The 18,609-nt window shown below is 28.8% G+C and overlaps 3 protein-coding genes across 4 annotated transcripts; 2 read left to right on the forward strand and 1 right to left on the reverse strand.

Annotated features, from left to right (window-relative positions):
* Positions 1 to 2,727: 2,727 nt before the first annotated feature.
* On the reverse strand, positions 2,728 to 5,563 carry LOC132939179 (zinc finger CCHC domain-containing protein 17-like). The gene is made up of 6 exons (XM_061006227.1): positions 5,298 to 5,563; positions 3,923 to 4,078; positions 3,778 to 3,860; positions 3,563 to 3,692; positions 3,283 to 3,495; positions 2,728 to 3,048 (listed from the first exon to the last, which is right to left on the reverse strand). The coding sequence occupies exons 1-6, from the start codon at positions 5,331 to 5,333 to the stop codon at positions 2,983 to 2,985; spliced, it is 684 nt and encodes a 227-aa protein (XP_060862210.1). The 5' UTR covers positions 5,334 to 5,563; the 3' UTR covers positions 2,728 to 2,982.
* Positions 5,564 to 5,699: 136 nt separating this feature from the next.
* On the forward strand, positions 5,700 to 10,309 carry LOC132939178 (zinc finger FYVE domain-containing protein 1-like). 2 transcript variants are annotated; one of them, XM_061006225.1, is made up of 12 exons: positions 5,700 to 5,988; positions 6,065 to 6,314; positions 6,457 to 6,741; positions 6,800 to 7,028; positions 7,087 to 7,298; positions 7,368 to 7,534; positions 8,023 to 8,151; positions 8,231 to 8,348; positions 8,833 to 9,003; positions 9,100 to 9,265; positions 9,330 to 9,458; positions 9,538 to 10,309. In XM_061006225.1, exons 1-12 carry the CDS (start codon positions 5,975 to 5,977, stop codon positions 9,762 to 9,764), a joined length of 2,097 nt encoding a protein of 698 aa, XP_060862208.1. In that variant the 5' UTR covers positions 5,700 to 5,974; the 3' UTR covers positions 9,765 to 10,309. The 2 variants fall into 2 exon arrangements, with proteins under 2 accessions (XP_060862208.1, XP_060862209.1); XM_061006226.1 differs by having other exon boundaries at positions 5,700 to 5,903.
* A 1,075-nt stretch (positions 10,310 to 11,384) lies between these two features.
* On the forward strand, positions 11,385 to 13,330 carry LOC132939522 (uncharacterized). The gene is made up of 3 exons (XM_061006733.1): positions 11,385 to 11,564; positions 11,650 to 11,787; positions 11,896 to 13,330. Exon 3 carries the CDS (start codon positions 12,148 to 12,150, stop codon positions 12,910 to 12,912), a length of 765 nt encoding a protein of 254 aa, XP_060862716.1. The 5' UTR covers positions 11,385 to 11,564; positions 11,650 to 11,787; positions 11,896 to 12,147; the 3' UTR covers positions 12,913 to 13,330.
* The last annotated feature ends 5,279 nt before the right edge of the window (positions 13,331 to 18,609 follow it).

Below are 18,609 nucleotides of genomic sequence, written 5' to 3' on the forward strand. Positions count from 1 at the left end.
TATGAGTGGAAATTAGTTATTGAAAATATAATTACCTATATTGAGTATAAAGGATTAATGTTTTCTAAAAATAGTTTAATAAAATAATTTTTTGGGTTGAGGCTTCAACAACTGATGTCATTAGCCTGTGGAACTGTGGGGGAGGGTACTGTAGGTTTTGAACACGTGTGTGTTTGTTTTATTAGAATTTTTAAGTGGGCACCTGTAGTTATCTGACATACCCGGGTGGGGGATGGCGGCCTATATCCCCGGACACCGTGACTTCTCGAAGAAAAATGCCACCCGTGGCCGAGTTCGAACCGGCGACGGTACGCGTCGCAACCGACGCCTTAGTCCACTCGGTCACTCCGTCCCCCATAATCCGTATTTCAAATTTCAAATAACAATAATATTATGTATTCTACAAGTATCCAGAACCGATAGAACCTGATTTAGGTATTTAATCTCCGTTTAAAATAATTTATTTACATAAAATGAAACCTTATGCTAATTATAGGTTCACATTTTATCCGTGGAAGAATTAAATGAAAATAATAAAAACATATACAATATACTATAGTACAACTACTAGTATATACTTAATATAAAAAAAAAAATTTTGTTGGAATCTGGCACAAAGCAATCGCATATTATCTATCAACCACGTAGTACTATTTCCGAATTGGGCCCAGAATGTTGTGAAACACTCTCTTCTTCTCATATCATATTCAAATGACGTAACCAATTCATCAAATTTCCCACTTCTTCCTTCTCTCTTCAATCATACCCATTATCACTTATCATTGTTTCGAGCAATTTTCGTAATATTGAGAAGGCTGTAGCATGGAAGGAAGAAAGACGCGGCGCGGATATCAACGCACTTCCCCCCTTCACCTAACCACACCACCAAAGTTCACACCCGTCCCGCCGGGTGATTATCACCTCTGGACAGTTACGGTGATTAAGGTTAGCGCCATTAAGCTCACAGTGCGGGCGCTGTGTCGCATTCAGCCTCCCGAGGGATGCACGTCAAGAATGCAATTGCAGTGTGCCAGATTCACATCGATCGAATGATGAACAGGTCGTATATATACCTGCAATATACGTGTTGTTCACGAGGCAGAACGAGTGGCAGGTAAGTCTGACAATAGCGCCTGACAGCCATGCGACGCTAGATAGCGCTGTAGTAAATATGTAGTGTACCACTGTGTGATGGATGTGACACGGATTGCATGTAAATTGTTATATTCCGTGGTACAACTACGGTTTAATCTTTTTTCCAATTTTCCATAGTATGAATTTTATCAAAATCAATAAATTGTTATTAAATTGTTTGACAATTCTTCTTTTAAAAAGCCAAGATAAAAATGACACCTGGACGCCCCCCCCCCTCATTGTCATTGGTCACATAGAAATATAATATAAAAAAATATTTCATGTAGGACATAGGTACTATTGTAGTAGCCAGTAGGTAGTATAATAGCAGTAGGTAATACAAATAATAAATACATATTTTTATATTAATTTGTTGAATTAGTTTAAAAATATTGTATTCAAATTTATTCTTTTTTCGTCTAAACAAAATTAATAATTTATAATATGTCAGACAATAATGTATATAATTATATTAGAATATTAGATCCTTCACCCTCAAAAACTATTTCAGGTTTTGCCTAGACATGTATCCCATTTACAAGCCAAATATCAATGGATAAGATCAGGCACATAAACATTCATTTTGTAGTTATCGATTATTGATTTAAATAAATACACAAATATTAATTTTCAGGGTGGGGTTTGAATCACCAAAGGCCAAAACCCCCCCTGTACATGTGCCAGGATAAGATGTATTATTATTTTTTCATTTTTTTTTACTGTACCATCTATGTTGATTGATGAGTGATATATTATTATGAATTTTAAATCAAAGATATATCATGCAAAACAATTCATTATGGGTGTGCCTATTTGTATTAGTTTTTTTTATATAGCACTTTGAAAATATTTACTCATTATGGAGTCATGATTGACTTGATATAAGGTTGAACAAAAAATTTAATAATCAGTTTTGGTATCTAGTTTGCTTTTTCCACCCAAATAATCAATACCTACTTATGTTGCGTAAAAAAGATACAAGGTACTCGTCAAAAATAAATCTAATAATTTGATGGATTTCGGGGATTCATACTTTTACTACCAATAAATCAAATTCCATACTATGAGCCTACAACCACTTTGTGCATGTTGGCGTGGCGAACTACAAATTTTCCAGGGGCAAGTTACAAATATCCCAAGTATTAATGCATAATAATGTATTAATATAATATAACTAATTATATTTCAGATCATTATTGACTACCTATTGAGAATATCATATTACATTTGCTTAGGGGACCCACTGGCTACCACCCACTCCTCTATTTAAGAAAAATATCAGAGGCAATGGCCTCTGAAATTACCGTTTGCCATGTCACTGGTTGTTATAGTAAGATGTTTGAATTATTGGTTTAGTTACATATAAATAAATTAATGACTATTGTACCTACAACTTACTACCTAGAATATAACCATACCCTCGAAAATCATTTAATTATAAGATAAATTATTTATGAGTGTTATATGCAACATAAGTATTGATTATATGGATGGCAGGACAATAACAGATCAGAATGACATCTTGTAGACCGATAAGAATTAACCCAAATCATTGAATAAAATAAACATAAATTACATTTATAACAATAGATACACTAGAATTAGCTATTTATTGAAAAACAAAATAAGAAACTTTAAAAACTGTTAAGATTGATTTGTTAATTTAAAAATTAAAGTTTCTATTTAGACTTTATGAAAGAAAGGTAGAAAATTAATGTGTCCTATTGCTTAATCACTAATAATAATACATAAATAAATATAATAAATACAAGCTTTTTAAAATAAAATAAACTAGATTCTTAGTCAATAAATTATATTGAAATATTATGTAGTATAAAAGGTATTTTATTAATTTTTTTTATTTTTTTTGTGTTTCTTAGATTTTTTTTTTGAACTTTCATCAGAACTGGAACTCTGAAATAAGATAATTTTTTTTAAATACCTAGTTCAACTAAATTACATTTCCAATTATCAATTCTCTGGTGCGTAGTCAAAATGAGTTAGGTCAAATTAAAAGTGTTAAGTCTGACAAATAAAAGGACATTTATCAAAAATGGGTTGTCTTTAAGATCAGATTTTATTAAAACTTCAAAATCTGACTTAACTCAATTTTAACCGTGCAACATTGAATAGATGTTGATGGCTTACATTTGACGAAGAAGTTGATAAATGTCTTTTTCTTTTCTTTTTTTTCTTTAATTCACTAGATTTTTTCTTTTTTTTCTTTTTCTTGTTTTTTTCATTTGTTGATAAAATATCTTTGTTCGTTACTTCAGACTTTTCAGATTGGATAGGTACTATGTGTAATACTTCAGTCTCATCATCTTCTGGCAAAAGATCATATATTTTTCCAGATGTACCCTGCAATCAATATATTTAACTAACATATAATCCACTTCTAATTGAATAAATTAATGAAATTTCATACTTTAAAACAATCTTTGGCTAAATGTCCACCAGTTCCACATCTCACACACTTTGTGTTATAAACTGCATCTAATTGAATTGTTCTTTTACCCTTGGAATTGGGTTGAATCTTTCTTCTTTGTTCATCTTGACTAAAAGATATAATATAAATATATGACAATGTGATATAAAATATTATTATTTATTAGTTTGATTATAAATAAAGTTATAACTCACAACATTTGAACTCCATTGGGATCTAAGTCTCTGCCGCTACCTTGATCTACGAGTTTCATAGATAGAGAAATCTTTCCGTCGTCCTATATCATAATTTATAAATATAAATATATAAAAATATTTACATACAAATTAATTAACTTACTGTTCCAATAACTTTAGCCCATATTTTATCACCTTTAGATAAAACATCTGTGGCATCATCCACAGGCACTCTAGACAACTGTGTGCGATGTACAAGACCTTGTTGTTTATTTCCTGGTATTCTAATAAATGCCCCATAATTTTGGACAGATGCAACCTAAAATTGAAAAAAACTTAATATACCTACTACATTTTTAAGTTTCTTATATTCCAGTTCATAAAAGTATTTTAATTTTAATATTTTATTTTTAAGTTACGCAGTACCTAAATTCCTAAAATAAAGTAAAATAATATCTGGTCATAATAGCAAAAACAAAACAAGGAGAACTAAAATATTATATTATATTATTTTATTTATTATTATGGATCTTTTTCGTTATACATATACCATTTCCTACTTTACAGGACACTCCTTTTTTGGGGAGATGTCAGTAATGCCCGCGTTACGCTGCATTTGGACAAAAAAATTGAAAATATCTCTCGACTTGCTATGCAACATCACCTCAAGTTGGTCACAGGGTAACCGCTGTATATCCACTCTTAATTTGTATTATATGTGTTATACGTATACTACTATTTAAATTGAATAGTCGTTATAAGACTAAGGTCGTTATTAAGAGTGGATATACAGCGATTACCATGTGACCAACTTGAGGTGGTGTTGCATAGGAAGTCGAGGGATTTTTTTGATTTTTTTGTCCGAGCGAGTCAGAAACACAAGCACCACTGACATGGTATACATATAACAGAAAAGATTCATTATTATTTAAAATGTTATTTACATTAACAAATTATGTTTGATTGTAATATAGGTACTAGTATACTATAGACACTAAAATATATTATTTAGAATTACAGTACTATTGTAATTAATACCTTTTCTCTGTTTACACCGAGTTTTGTTTTATTTATTTATTATAACTTATATTTAAGCAAACATTTTATTATTTTTACCTATTGAATAATAATGTAAATTTAGGTTACAACTTACAAGTATGGTAATTTGTAATATTTTTATAATTTAGTTTTTTTTTAATTTGTTATAGGTGAGTATAGCTCAGATTTTAATAGGTATTATAAAAGAAATTTAAAAGAATGACTTTATGACCTATACATTAAATAAAAATTAAATTTTTGACCAAATACAATCCAAATAATAATTAATAATTTTATATACACAAAAATGGGTTTACCAGTGTTGAATTAATTAAATACAATTTAATCAATACCTAAAAATTATTTTATTCAAACAAATTTTAATTCTCTCAAATTGGTCCCATTAAAATTGTTTAATTTAATCCATAATATGATTTATAGAACTAATAATATTGAAACTGAAGTTAACATTTTAATATAATTTCTAGATACAAACTTACTTCTCCTATAAATATGTCATTTATGTTAATAGACATTATTATTATTATTATATGGCATTAGTAACACACTAACATTAATAAATAGTAAACAGCAATAAAAACATTTGAATATCCAACTATTTCAACCATTTCAATTTTCAGCAAGAGCAGCTTGTTAATTGTTTAGTGTTTACACTTTTTATTACTTATTATTCAGTTATTAACTTATTATACTATTATAATAGTATTAAACCATTAATGTATTATTTATTTGCAAATCAAAACATGTTATCACGGTAGATAATATTGAGATAATATCTATTCAGAGAGCACAGATATATATAATATATATCTGTGTCAGAGATTCACCTTGGTCATATTTTTACATGATAACATAAGACCATGATAGTCTGATAAGAATATTTTTTTTTACGCAGAATTTATTTTCATTGTTTATTTTAATTTTTGTTGTTCCTTTGTTGCCTGAAAGGTAGCTTTACATATTATAATGAAAATAGTTTATACTTCATTACTCATCAATTTCCATAATTTACTTCATTACCCGAGCGTTATCGACTATCGTTATACATAAATCTACAAGTGCACGACAATAAATGCATTTATAAGGTAAACATAATAATATATTTGCTCAATGATGATAATATTCACACTCACTTTTACCTGTGTTTTGTGTAACCATGAACGTATATAGGTAAAAATACTGCGTAATTTACTAATACATAATGATGAAAACCTATGTTATACCATACATAATTGAATTATTTTAGAGATGTCTTGTCAATGGATGACAATTGTTATGGTCGATTAGGCCATTTGAAGAACCAACACAAGTTACCAGCCATTATGACCCCTGTCAGTACAATTTCTTCGGCTCACAGTGATTTTGGTCTACCAGATGTGACTCTGACATCGCATTTTACATCATTAAAACTTACTCCTGATTACAATGACAGTGACGAGGAAGGTGATGGCCATTGTCATAGCTTTTTACTTCTCGATGAGAAAGAAAGACTGAAGGTATGATTAATTAAAATAAGGAAAATATTGATTTAATTATCAGATTTTTATATCACATCTTATTAATCCCTTATTACCTACCTCGTTTTATTAGGTACTAATCAAGCATTTCATTTTTTTTTCATGATATTCATTTGCATAGGTATCTAGTGTTGAAGCGTTTGTAAAACGTCTCAATGGATATAAAAGTACTAGTCCAGTTAAAGTAATATCTATATTTGGAAATACTGGAGATGGAAAGTCGTACACTTTGAACCAATGTTTTTTTAGAGGTGCAGAGGTATTTCGCACATCTTCTGAACAAAAAGCGTGTACAGTAGGCATTTGGGCAGCATTTGATCCATCCTTGAATGTTGTGTGTTTAGATACAGAAGGATTTTCTGGATCAACTGCTCATAATAAACAAAGGACAAGGCTTTTGCTCAAGGTAAATTAAATCTAAATTATGATTTTTTTTAAATATTAAATATTATTAACTGTTCTAGGTCTTAGCAGTATCAGATGTAGTTATATACAGAGTTAAAGGCGAAAGATTACAAGATGATATGTTTAACTTTCTTGGTTCAGCATCTAAGTCATATATAAAACATTTTCAAAAAGCCTTGCTTACTGTTTGTAATAGATCAATAGATCCAATTAAATGTGCTGATTCTGTAAAAGGACCAACATTATGTATTTTTCATGAAACTAGAAATACTGAACCATTAGGATGTTGTAAGTTTTATCTTAACCTTTAAATGTATACCAATATTAATATACATATGTTTCAAAGATAATGGTAAAGATGTCTCAGAGCAGATACAAGATAGATTTCATGAGTTACAACTTGACATTGATGGATTTGCATCTCTTCGTTATGTGGGAATTCAAACTATTATTCCACCAACAGATTTTGGTCAAATTAGAGAAGTACTTAATGAAGAAATTAAAAAAAACTGTAATCGACCACAGAGATCTCCTCATATTGTTTATCTCACTCTTAAGGTATTGTAATATATTAAACTATTAAACTATATGTGCTGTAACTACAGTTAAAATGTGTTACTTTTCTAGGCATTAAACGACAAATTTACTGGCGCCATTAAGACTTCAATTGAACCGCTCTTTCCGGACCAACATTTAACATGTCCAACTGTATGTCAATCTTGTGAACAGCGATGTTCAAATAGTGTTGGGCATTTAAAGGACAACATTCCTCATTTTAATAATTCTAAATGCCGGTAATAATACAAACTGTGTTTAAGGTTCTATTATGTATTTGAGTACTCTAACTATTCATTATTCTGTTTAATATTTGTATACTTATATTATCTTCAAAGGTAGATTAGCACATAAACCTTGGCCTTGGGCACAAACATTTTGTAACTTAAGTCTTTTTTTTATATATATTTATACTTATTTGACACAATTTTAATTATTATAAAATATTATTTTTCTGTCATTACTATAAAGCTATAATTTTCCTTTTATTATTTTATATTTATAGTTTCTATATTACATATATAGTTTTAAATAAAGTATTGGTTTAAAAATGATTCAGTTTTGTTCAGTTATGATGTTTAGTGAAGTTTTGTTTTTAAAATATCTAATTAAATTAATTTATTTTACAGAAATTAATGTTAGATGTGTGAATGGGGGGAAAATGCATAAGTACGGTTCTGTTTGTCTTATATCAACTACAATGTTAAAGAAAAAATATATGTTTCAGGTATCAGTCACAATTTGAAAATTCGGTTTATATTTGTAAAGTATGTGCAGACAACGGAACACCTGTTGTTGCTACAACAAATTATACTAATGATAACCAAAATTCTTGGCTTAAATATGCCTTGTCTGGGTAAATATTCCTAAATTATAGTATGATAAACTAAATCTACTTAATTTTATTATGCATTATATTTAACCATACAATTTAGGTATACCATTGATTGTCCTGTATGTGGTGTAATTTATCGTAGTAAACAGTATTGGTATGGAAATAATGATCCAGAAAAAACTGTTGTTTATACAGAAACAAAACATATTTGGCCTGGTGTAAGTATTAATATTTGTACATAAATTTTTTTAATAACATACTTAATTGTATGAACCAGAAATGATTTTAATATTTAAATTTTAAATTTATATTATTTATTAAAGACATTTTGAATGGGTAAATAATCAACTTTGAATAAATTCTCGCCCAACTCCATTAAAATTATAAGACTTGAGTACTTGACAATTAAAATATATTCCAATTGGTTATACTTTACTAGACTTTTATAAATAATAATAGAAAGGTCAAACTGTAATATATTATTTCATGTATAAATAAATTTATAAACTGAATAAAGGTTTATTTATTTATTTGATCATGTACATTTTTTTACAATTTTAATAAATTAATTTTACGAATTATTTAAATTTTCAAAATAAATTAAACTATCTATATTTATTTTTATGTAACATACACACTAAGAAATTATTATTATTATTTTATTATAAAGTAATAATAAAATATTTGTATGTATTTGTTTAGATGGATTTACCTTCTTCATCAAGTATGAATCCTGCTAGAAAAGTGTTGGATGGAGTAACTTACCTTTCTGAAACAGTTGCTAGTGTTAGTTATGAACCATCCCGCTTGTTATCTTCTTGGGTTGCTGATCAATTTGCACCTAAATACTGGAAACCAAATGCTGAAATAAAGGTACTATTTATGTTATATAAACAATAATTTAAATTATCATTATCTACCTATACTCATATAAATTAATTATAATTAGAGTAATTGATATGGTATTAGGAATGTATTGTCTGTAAATTACAATTTTCTTCAACATCGATAAAACATCATTGTCGAGCGTGTGGAGAAGGAGTTTGTGATGAATGTTCTAAACGAACAATGTGTGTTCCTGAAAGAGGATGGAATACACCTGTTCGTGTATGCAATTTTTGTTATAAACGATCTGGTTTGTTCACTTTATTATCTTAAGTTATTATTTATAAAATTCTATAATTTAAAATTATTTATAGGTAGCATAAGTAGTAATTGTTCAGATTCATCTAGTCGAGGAGACGAAAACGAAGTAGGTGCTCGTAAGTTTAGTGAAGCTGTAGTTCAAACATTATCTTCTGTTGCTTCTGTTCTAGAATATCCAAAAAGTTTGTGCAATTACTATTATTATTATTAAATATTTTTTATGATTGTTTAATAGTGTGTTTAATAAATCTTGTTTTTTAGATCTTATTAAAGATACAGCTAGACCGTCTTATTGGGTACCTGATAGTGAAGCATTGGAGTGTTATATGTGTAAATCAGAATTCGGATCTACTTTAATATTGCATCATTGCCGTGATTGTGGCCATGGAGTTTGTTCCAGTTGTTCCAACCATCGGAAACCAGTCCCACACCGAGGTTGGCCTAACCCTGTTCGAGTTTGTGATTTATGCTTTAACCAAGACACATAAATACATTTCAATTTTTTTTCTTTTTTTTGCAATAATTTGAATAATATTTTTTTATTACCTTTATTTAACTAAAGAATGTGCATATTTTGGTATTCCAAACTGGATAGTGACTTAAGAAATTGACAATTTGAAATACTAATTGCCAGTGAATTATTATTATTCCTTATGTATTGTTCATTTTTTTTTTCATTGCCAAAAATACATAAACAAATTACTGTGATAGGTATGATTTAAGCTAGTCCTAAGTGGTTTCCTTGATTTCTTGGTGGTTCTATTAGTTTTACTCATTGTTATGATAGCTCCATTATGAATAATTAGTATTAACTACCATATTATATATTGTTTGTTTTATTTTATTAAATATTCATTTATTGACCAATTCACCAATTTGTACTTTTTATGATATTCTAAAAGACTAAAAGTCTGTGTTCAACAAAATTGTAATTACTTAGATAATTAGTAATACATATATATATATTATGTTATCATAAATTACCAATTAATTATAATATCAATAAACCATTGAACAATTTGTTTTATCTGTACTATTGCTATCTTTGATCTTCTGTGTAACATCAAACTAATTTAAAAAAGCAGGCAAGTGAGTTTAGAGTAGTCACTATACTACTGTAGTGTGTAATAGATATGTTAAATTTAAATCCATGATATAAAATCATTGTATAGAAAAACAACTTTGAGCGAAGACTGTTAGCCTATAGTATTTGGTAACCAGCTTGGTTATATCGACCTCACTTAAATTGTATTTAATTAGTTAAAATTTTTTTTTGTATAAATGTCAATAAAAAATTTTTTATCCAGTCAAAAAGCTTAAAATGTAATACGTAAGTTTTTATTATACCTAAAATATTAACGATACATAGACATCATGGTTATTTTTTATAAGCATTGAAAGTTCAAATTTCGTCAAAACCATAGTTAATTTGTAGTTCATAACTTATAAAATATAAAATTAGTATAGCTAAGGCTAAAAAATTTAATACAAGGTCTTTCATACAACTAGTTCCTACTTTTACCGAAAAATTACAGATAATTTATGAAAATTGGTATGCAAATACAATGTTTTTTCAAAATTGAATTTATTTTTGTAAGACATATGAAATTTACTTCTTGCTTACTATAGTTGACAGTTGAAACTTGATAAATATTTTTTGAAAAAGTAATGATAATACGGCCACATTTAACGGGGGGAAAGGGGGGCAATTGCCCCGGGGCGGCAATTTTAAGGTGATTTGAGGGGCGGCAGATTTTTAGAAAATATATCATATTATAATATTATACGTTCTCCGTTACGAATTTCGTATTAAATTTTTAAAATAATTATTATTATATTAAAAATATTAATACCAATAATAATTTTATCTATCAACGATTCAATAATAACTAAATGCATCACAGTTGTGTGTCTGTGTTATTTATAGCTTTTAATTTTCGGCTAGTGACTCAATCACATCGAAGAGCTGTCGCCTGTTTGCAGTTGCGGGCAATGCGGGCTGTATGATCTAATAATAATCGCAAAAATACGTATTTGACGATCATTTTAGTAATCTTATCATCGACTGTCGTCTGTCGACGACCACTACAGTCTCGACGCAATTTCGGTAGACAACAGTGCTGTGTTTGTTAAATTTATGTTATTGAATACTAATTATACCATGTCTGGTAAGCGAATTAAATTAAGTGGTGCAGCTTACCAAAAAGCAGCAAAAGAAAAATAACGAAGAACTACTTCAGAAAATTCCAAAAGTTCATTCTTTTTTCCCTACTAGAATTGTAAGAAGTGTAAGTATTTATTTTTGTATAAATTATTTTTTTTAAATCAGATATGAACTTATCTTACTTATCTAAATATTTTCATTGGTTATAGCCGGAATTGATTCCCACAGAGGAATATTCTCAATCTAAAACGTGTTTACCAACTGATATTTCTAAAATTGAAATACCGTTGAATACAATCGATGATACGAAAGTTACGGAAATTATTACGCAACCACATAGTCTACAGGTATAATGTATATATATAAAAAATATACTTAATAAAATTTACTAAATTTACTAAATTAATTTTTTTAAATCAGATATGAACTTATCTAACTATTTTCATTGGTTATAGCCGGAATTGATCCCCACAGAAGATTATTCTCAATCTAAAACGTTGGACATAAAGGATCGGACATGGAGCAAGCACTACTTAAAAAATTTTGTGAACTTAATATAGATTTGAAGTTTTGTAGAGGCCAATCATACGATAATGCGTCTAATATGTCTGGTGTTTATAACGGATTACTGACTCGAATTAAAAACTATTCGTCGACAGCCTTTTTTGTGCCATGTTCAGCTCATTCTTTGAATTAAATTGGTTCCAATGCTGCAGATACAACTCAAGAAGGCACAACATTTTTTTTTATATGTCAAGCAATCTAATTTCTTTTCTGTTTCAACATTCAGATGGAATATTTTGACTAATATTATCGAAAATAATCCAGGTTGTGTCAAAATAAAAAAACTATGTTCAACTCGTTGGTCATCCAGGTACGATGTATGTAAAGCAATGTGTAATGGTTATGCACAAGTACTCAGTGCTTTAACTACTATTTGTGATGACGAAGGACAAAAAAAAGATACAAGACACGAAGCTCGTTCAATTAAAAATAAAATTGAGAGTTTAAATTTTTGTTTTATGATTTGTATGTGGACACCTATACTTCAAAGATTTAACGCAACTAGTATAAGTTTACAGTCTATAGATATAGACCTAGCCACAGTTGTTACACTGTACGAATCTTTAGAAAAATATGTGGAAGATTTTAGAGAAAGATTTGATGTGTACTTAGAACAAGCAAAAACGATGTGTTCAAAACAATTATTTTCCTGGGATGGCGTGAGACAAAAAAAGAGAAAGAAGTTTTTTGATGAAACTGAAAGTAACGATGAATTATTGGAAGGAGAACAAAAAATGAAATGTGAAGTATTCTATGTTATTATTGACAGGCTAGTTGTGAATTTACGTGAAAGAAAACTGTCCTACACTGATATAAATAATAATTTTGGATTTATATTAAAATTAGATACATTGGATACTAACGGAATACGTGAAAAAGCTAAAAAACCTAGTGAAAATATATCCTGAAGATTTAAACGAGACATTCATAGAAGAACTTGTACAATTTAAAAATATTTTTAATTTGTTTTCAAAATAAGATAAATCATCTTTTATAAGTCTTTTAAAATGCCTCACAAATTCTGCCCTTTTGACAACATTTCCAAATGTAGAAATAGTATTGCGAATATTTTGTTGTATGGCTTCATCTAATGCAAGTGGAGAACGGTCATTTTCTGTATTGAAAAGAATAAAAAATTATCTAAGGTCTGCTTTAGTTGATGAAAAGATGTCATCATTATCCATATTAAATATAGAAAGCGATATTTTACAACAGATTGATTGGTCGGACATAATACATAAATTTGCAGTTTTGAAATCAAGAAAAAAATTAATATAAGTTGAATAAAAATGTATTTTAATTTACTATTTTTAATTTTTAATTATAATTCTAATTAATTGTATTATGAATATTTAATAAATAATATGTTTAAAAAGAAAAATTAAGTATAAATTCATTGTATATGTTACTAAGTACTTACTAGGTAACTCTTTAATATTTTAAAACTAACGGAGAAACGTATTAAAATATAATTCTGCTGTGTTTATGATAGCGAAAAAAGAGAGGTGAAAATCATATGATATTTTTTTTAAATATATAGAGGCGGCAAATTTTATATTTCCCCGGGGCGGCAATTTGGCTTAATGCGGCACTGCCCCCCCCCCCCCCTGTGGACGCCACTAATATGAAGAACCTTGTATTACAATGTCGATACTCGTGTAGTATGTTAAATACCAACCACTATTTCGTTGGTGTAGTTTGCTACCTACCTACCAAAAAACTTTACGGGTGTCTCCCATATTTTACTTACTGAATACTGATTATTGATTGATTATTGTTGACGATTATCAAGTATTTTAATATGTTATAAATTATTGTTATGTTGTTTTTACGTCATCCCAGAAAACTTCAAATTAATAATTGTTGTGTTGTTTTACATTTTAATGAACCGCCACCATTTATATTTTAATTGACGGCAGACGGTCCATCAAATCTGTTATAATAAATTCTGTTACAGTGAGGTGGAAGATATTAGACAACACAGTCTATAATAATATAATATCTAAAAGTAAGTTATCGTGGGACTCCCGGACTTGATGGATATTTATAAGTTATCACGATGAGTGATGACTATTTGCTATTTATCCATTAATCATTATAGTATTGAAATCAGTATCACCATAGATAATATTAGATCTTATATTATCTATGAGTATCACCGTTTTAGGTAATATAATATTGTGTATGAAATCACAGGAGAGTGGCGAAAGAGAACAAATAGAAAATAACAAGAAATATATTACAACGAAAAGAATATCGTAGAGACTATCAATAATGGATGGCTACGTTATGAGGAGCCAAAACTCTCTACCAAGAACTGGGAAGATACAGACAAGAGGTGGATCAAACTGGAAGGATTTGGCAATGGATAGAGATGGCTGGAGAATTGGTCGTGAGACGGGATGGTCCTAGAAAATAAATATGTCGTTTATCTTAATTCTTAATAACTCAAGTCAGCCCCTATTTTTCAAAATAATTCGTACTACACATTTTATTTACAATGATATTAAGATACTGTAGTGACGAAGAGGATCAAGAAATTAAACTTATATTAATATATTATGTACTAAAATATAGGCCATAACTTTTCATAAATTTGAGAGAATTAAAATCATACCACGCTATCACAAAAACAATTAAAGGTTGGATCAATCTTCATAATAATTCAACAGCGTTTTTAAAACTTCTTTAAAACTTATTTTATCTTTCAACTGTGGGATACAGCCAGCGTTGGATAGTAACTAAACTTAGGTTACAAGTTACCTACCTACTGTAACGAAATTACTTTTTAAGTAATTTGATGGTAATTTAATTACATTTTATTGTAAGTAATTTATATGTAATTTAAGTTACTTTTTTGTAATAGGTAGTAACTATCACTAAATTACTCGTTATTTTTTTGGTTTAATAAATTTTTAGAACGTATTGATAATATTGTATGTAAATATTAAAATATATCATATAACTTATAAGTATTATAATTTATAGGTAAAGTTGTCTGAACTATAATATTTTTTTTTATAGCTATTGTCTATTTGACTATAAAGTGTTAGTTTTAGAATGGAACTGTTATATTTATTCTGTGTTGTATCGTCGCGGACGTCTCACCTCGGCGTCGGCGTCTGCACATACAGCATTGTTGGAACTATCGATAATTATAATAAAAGTGTGGCTTGGCTGCTACCAGTCTGGAAATACGACTGAGAATAAGTTACGTCCGCTGCTACTAGTTCCCGGATGGGTGACCACCCAGATCCGTAGTAGTAAAAACCTTGCTACACATACACGTGTTTGCATACCTATCGTAACTACCGTAACATCACCTATTACCCTTAACAACCACAGTTCATAATCCCCTAAAACAGCTAATGGCCATAGTTGTGCCGGGCTAAAGTTCAATAAAAAAAAAATATAATAATAATAGTGTAGCGCAATGAGTATCTGTTGATAATTTCATATTGTTGATTTATTATATTTATTATATTTACATTATGTATTGTTGTCTTGACAACATGATTATTAAGCTCCAGTGATATATTTGAAAAAAGTAACTTCTATTGTAATAGAGTTACTTTTTAAAGACAAAAGTAATGAAACTTAACCAAATAAAAAAAAGTTACTTAAAAATAATTTAGTTACAATTTTGATAAGGAATTAGTAATGTAATTTAATTACCAAAAATAAGTAACTTCCCCAACTCTGGATACAGCATGCTTTTTTATCTGATGATACGAAATTGATTGGTTCAAATTCTAAATATTAGAAATGTAGTTTTGTTTATTCTGTTGTCGGCAATGTATGCCATGTATGCCAACTTTTCTACATATACAAGTCTATTAATTTCATTATTTTGAAATCCCGTCATCACTGAACTTTTTTCTTATTTCTTTTACTAATATTTCCTGGCGTCTATTATTTAAATTTGAACTACGCATTTTTACATATATACCATGTATACATTGTACTTGCTTTAACACATCAACTAATTGAAAAATATTAGGACTTGGGGAGTGAGTAAAACATGCTATTTAGCTTGGAATGGAATGATTTACAAATAATATTAGTTGTACGCATTGTAGAAATTCAGCCCAAACAGATGGTGGAAATAAACTGTAAGCCATCACATATAGTTTCTGGTAGTTTAGGATAAATGCTTGATCGGGCATAATGTCATTTTTTTCGAACTCGTGTAGTGTCATTTGTCATCCATGCACTAATGTCTCCCTTGAATAGTTCACGATGCAATATTTTACTTGGTTTTTCAAAAGATCATCTACAGCTTTACGTTTTAAATTTATTACATACCTACCCGTTGTCTATTTAATTTTTGTTTGTCATCTTTATTGTGATTATGATCGATCTATCTTGTGGAATATAACTTTATGTTCACTGTTTATATACAATAATTTTATGTTAGACGTACACGAACGTTTACAACAAGTCCACCTTTCAATATCATTGCACAACAACTTTTGAAAGTAAAATTTTAAATCATCAATTACAAAAAGTTTTTTGTTTTTTTCACTCAACTTATTATTTATATTCAACTTGTGGTTCCATGATCACACTACAGTTAACACACTACGTTAACGTTCCAAGAATTACCTACTTATAAGTTATATTATAAGACACAGAAAAACACACAGGTGATATCTCTTTTTGATCTAAATTATATTATTATTATTATTATTACTATAATTTATGGTCGTAGCGGCGTAGCTCTATACCTTTCTATTATTTCAGATCAATATTGTATATTAGTGCTTATAAATTAGACAGCTACAAATACTTAAGTGACCGATACTCCAATATAGATACAGTTTGGGAAAATATTTATACGGATAAACATTTTTTTACGGTCCTGGAACAAACTATTAGTGGGTGGTGTGTTTGGTGTGGGGTCGTGGGCAATGGGGATGACAATATTAAATAAATTCCTTTTTTTAAATACATAAAACCATCTTACTTGGTTTAGGCATCTATAGTTTAGCTTAGCTGCGTCGATCGAGACTTATATCAAAACAATTTCTTACCGTCACTTCCAAGACTCAATCATTTTTCTATAAAGTTTAACGGTGTTGAAACCATTGAGGTGCATACAACTATTGCAAATCTGTGCTCTGAGATATATATATATAACCTAACCTATACGTTAATAATGTGCATTCATTGTTGATGTAGGTACCTACGTCCGTCTATAAATCTAAAAAAAACATAGGCGTGTTCAGACTTTAGTGGCCGAGGGGGCACAACAAATTTTTAAATTGTGAAACCTATTTTTTTTTAGAAATGAAAAAACATTCATTTTTTATGTTACAAAATTCATAATGATAGGAGTATTTTTGAATTATGATCAAAAATTATAACCATTGTCAAAACAATAAAAATACTTTTTTCCCATCCATTATACAAGGTAAACAACATACAAATTGTAAAACTATTAACTAATCAGTAGGTAATATATATTTTGAGTATCTGACAAAATTTAAATTATTTTAACAATTGTTAAGTCGTTAAATATCTAAAAACATTTTTGAAATTATAACTGGTAATTGGATAATATCAACTGATAAAACTATAATATGATGAACATAATATTATAATATGATAATATAATCACTACTTTTTGTAGTTAATGAATGCGTAACTAAAAAAATTACAATTAATCAAAATCTATAGGTACTGCAGGGTACACACCAGTACACCACACGACTTTTTTTTATCCTGGCATGATTTTGTTGGAGGCACAGTCTGCCAGGGGGGCCAGTGCCCACCCGGCCACCCGTAAACACGCCTATGAAAAAAAATTATACTTTACGAACGAAAAGAAACTAAAGAAAGTTAAAAAGAATATAAAACTTTTAGAAAATACAAATTAGAGCAGTAATCAGAAAAGTATAAATAATATTCATGAAAGTAAAAACTGATGTATATTATACAAATGTATTTTGAACAAAATTAAAACGGTAATAACATTAATAAGAAAATAAATAACTAGGTGTCTAGGTAGCATACCTACTATTTAGCAAGCATATCTATAATTTATTATTAAAATATATGAATAACTTGTTTGTGTATTTTTTATTTTATGTTTGTGGCCAACACACGATATTAAAAATGAATACCAAGTATAGGTAGCAGTGTAGTACCCTCCACTAAGGCCCACCAGAGGGCCCAATGAAAATTCATGGTTCCTAAAATGTCAGATTTATTTAGTTTGGGCTCTGAGTGTCCCCCCCCCCCTATTTACGTTTATCATACATAGTATAGTAAGTATTTAAAAAAAACAAAACTAATTAACAAGAAATTAACGATCTAAGTCATACTGTTACAAGCTATTCTACTTCTTGTTCAAACTCTCCAGAATTAAAAAATATTCAACCGAATAAAAATAATTGTAATGGCATTCTTGATTTGGGTATAATTGAGAGAGGAGAGGTGGAACACATCGTTCTGAGGTTGAACTAGCAGTAATTTAAATAAATAAAATTTACTGGAAAAAAAAATCATGTTAAAATAGTTGTGACAATTTTGTTTTCTTAATAATATGTTACAGTTTCACTCATACTAAAATACAGTAAATAACTGATAAATATGCATTTAAA

Source organism: Metopolophium dirhodum, chromosome 2 (genome assembly GCF_019925205.1).
Source record: "Metopolophium dirhodum isolate CAU chromosome 2, ASM1992520v1, whole genome shotgun sequence".
Lineage (NCBI taxonomy): Eukaryota > Metazoa > Arthropoda > Insecta > Hemiptera > Aphididae > Metopolophium > Metopolophium dirhodum.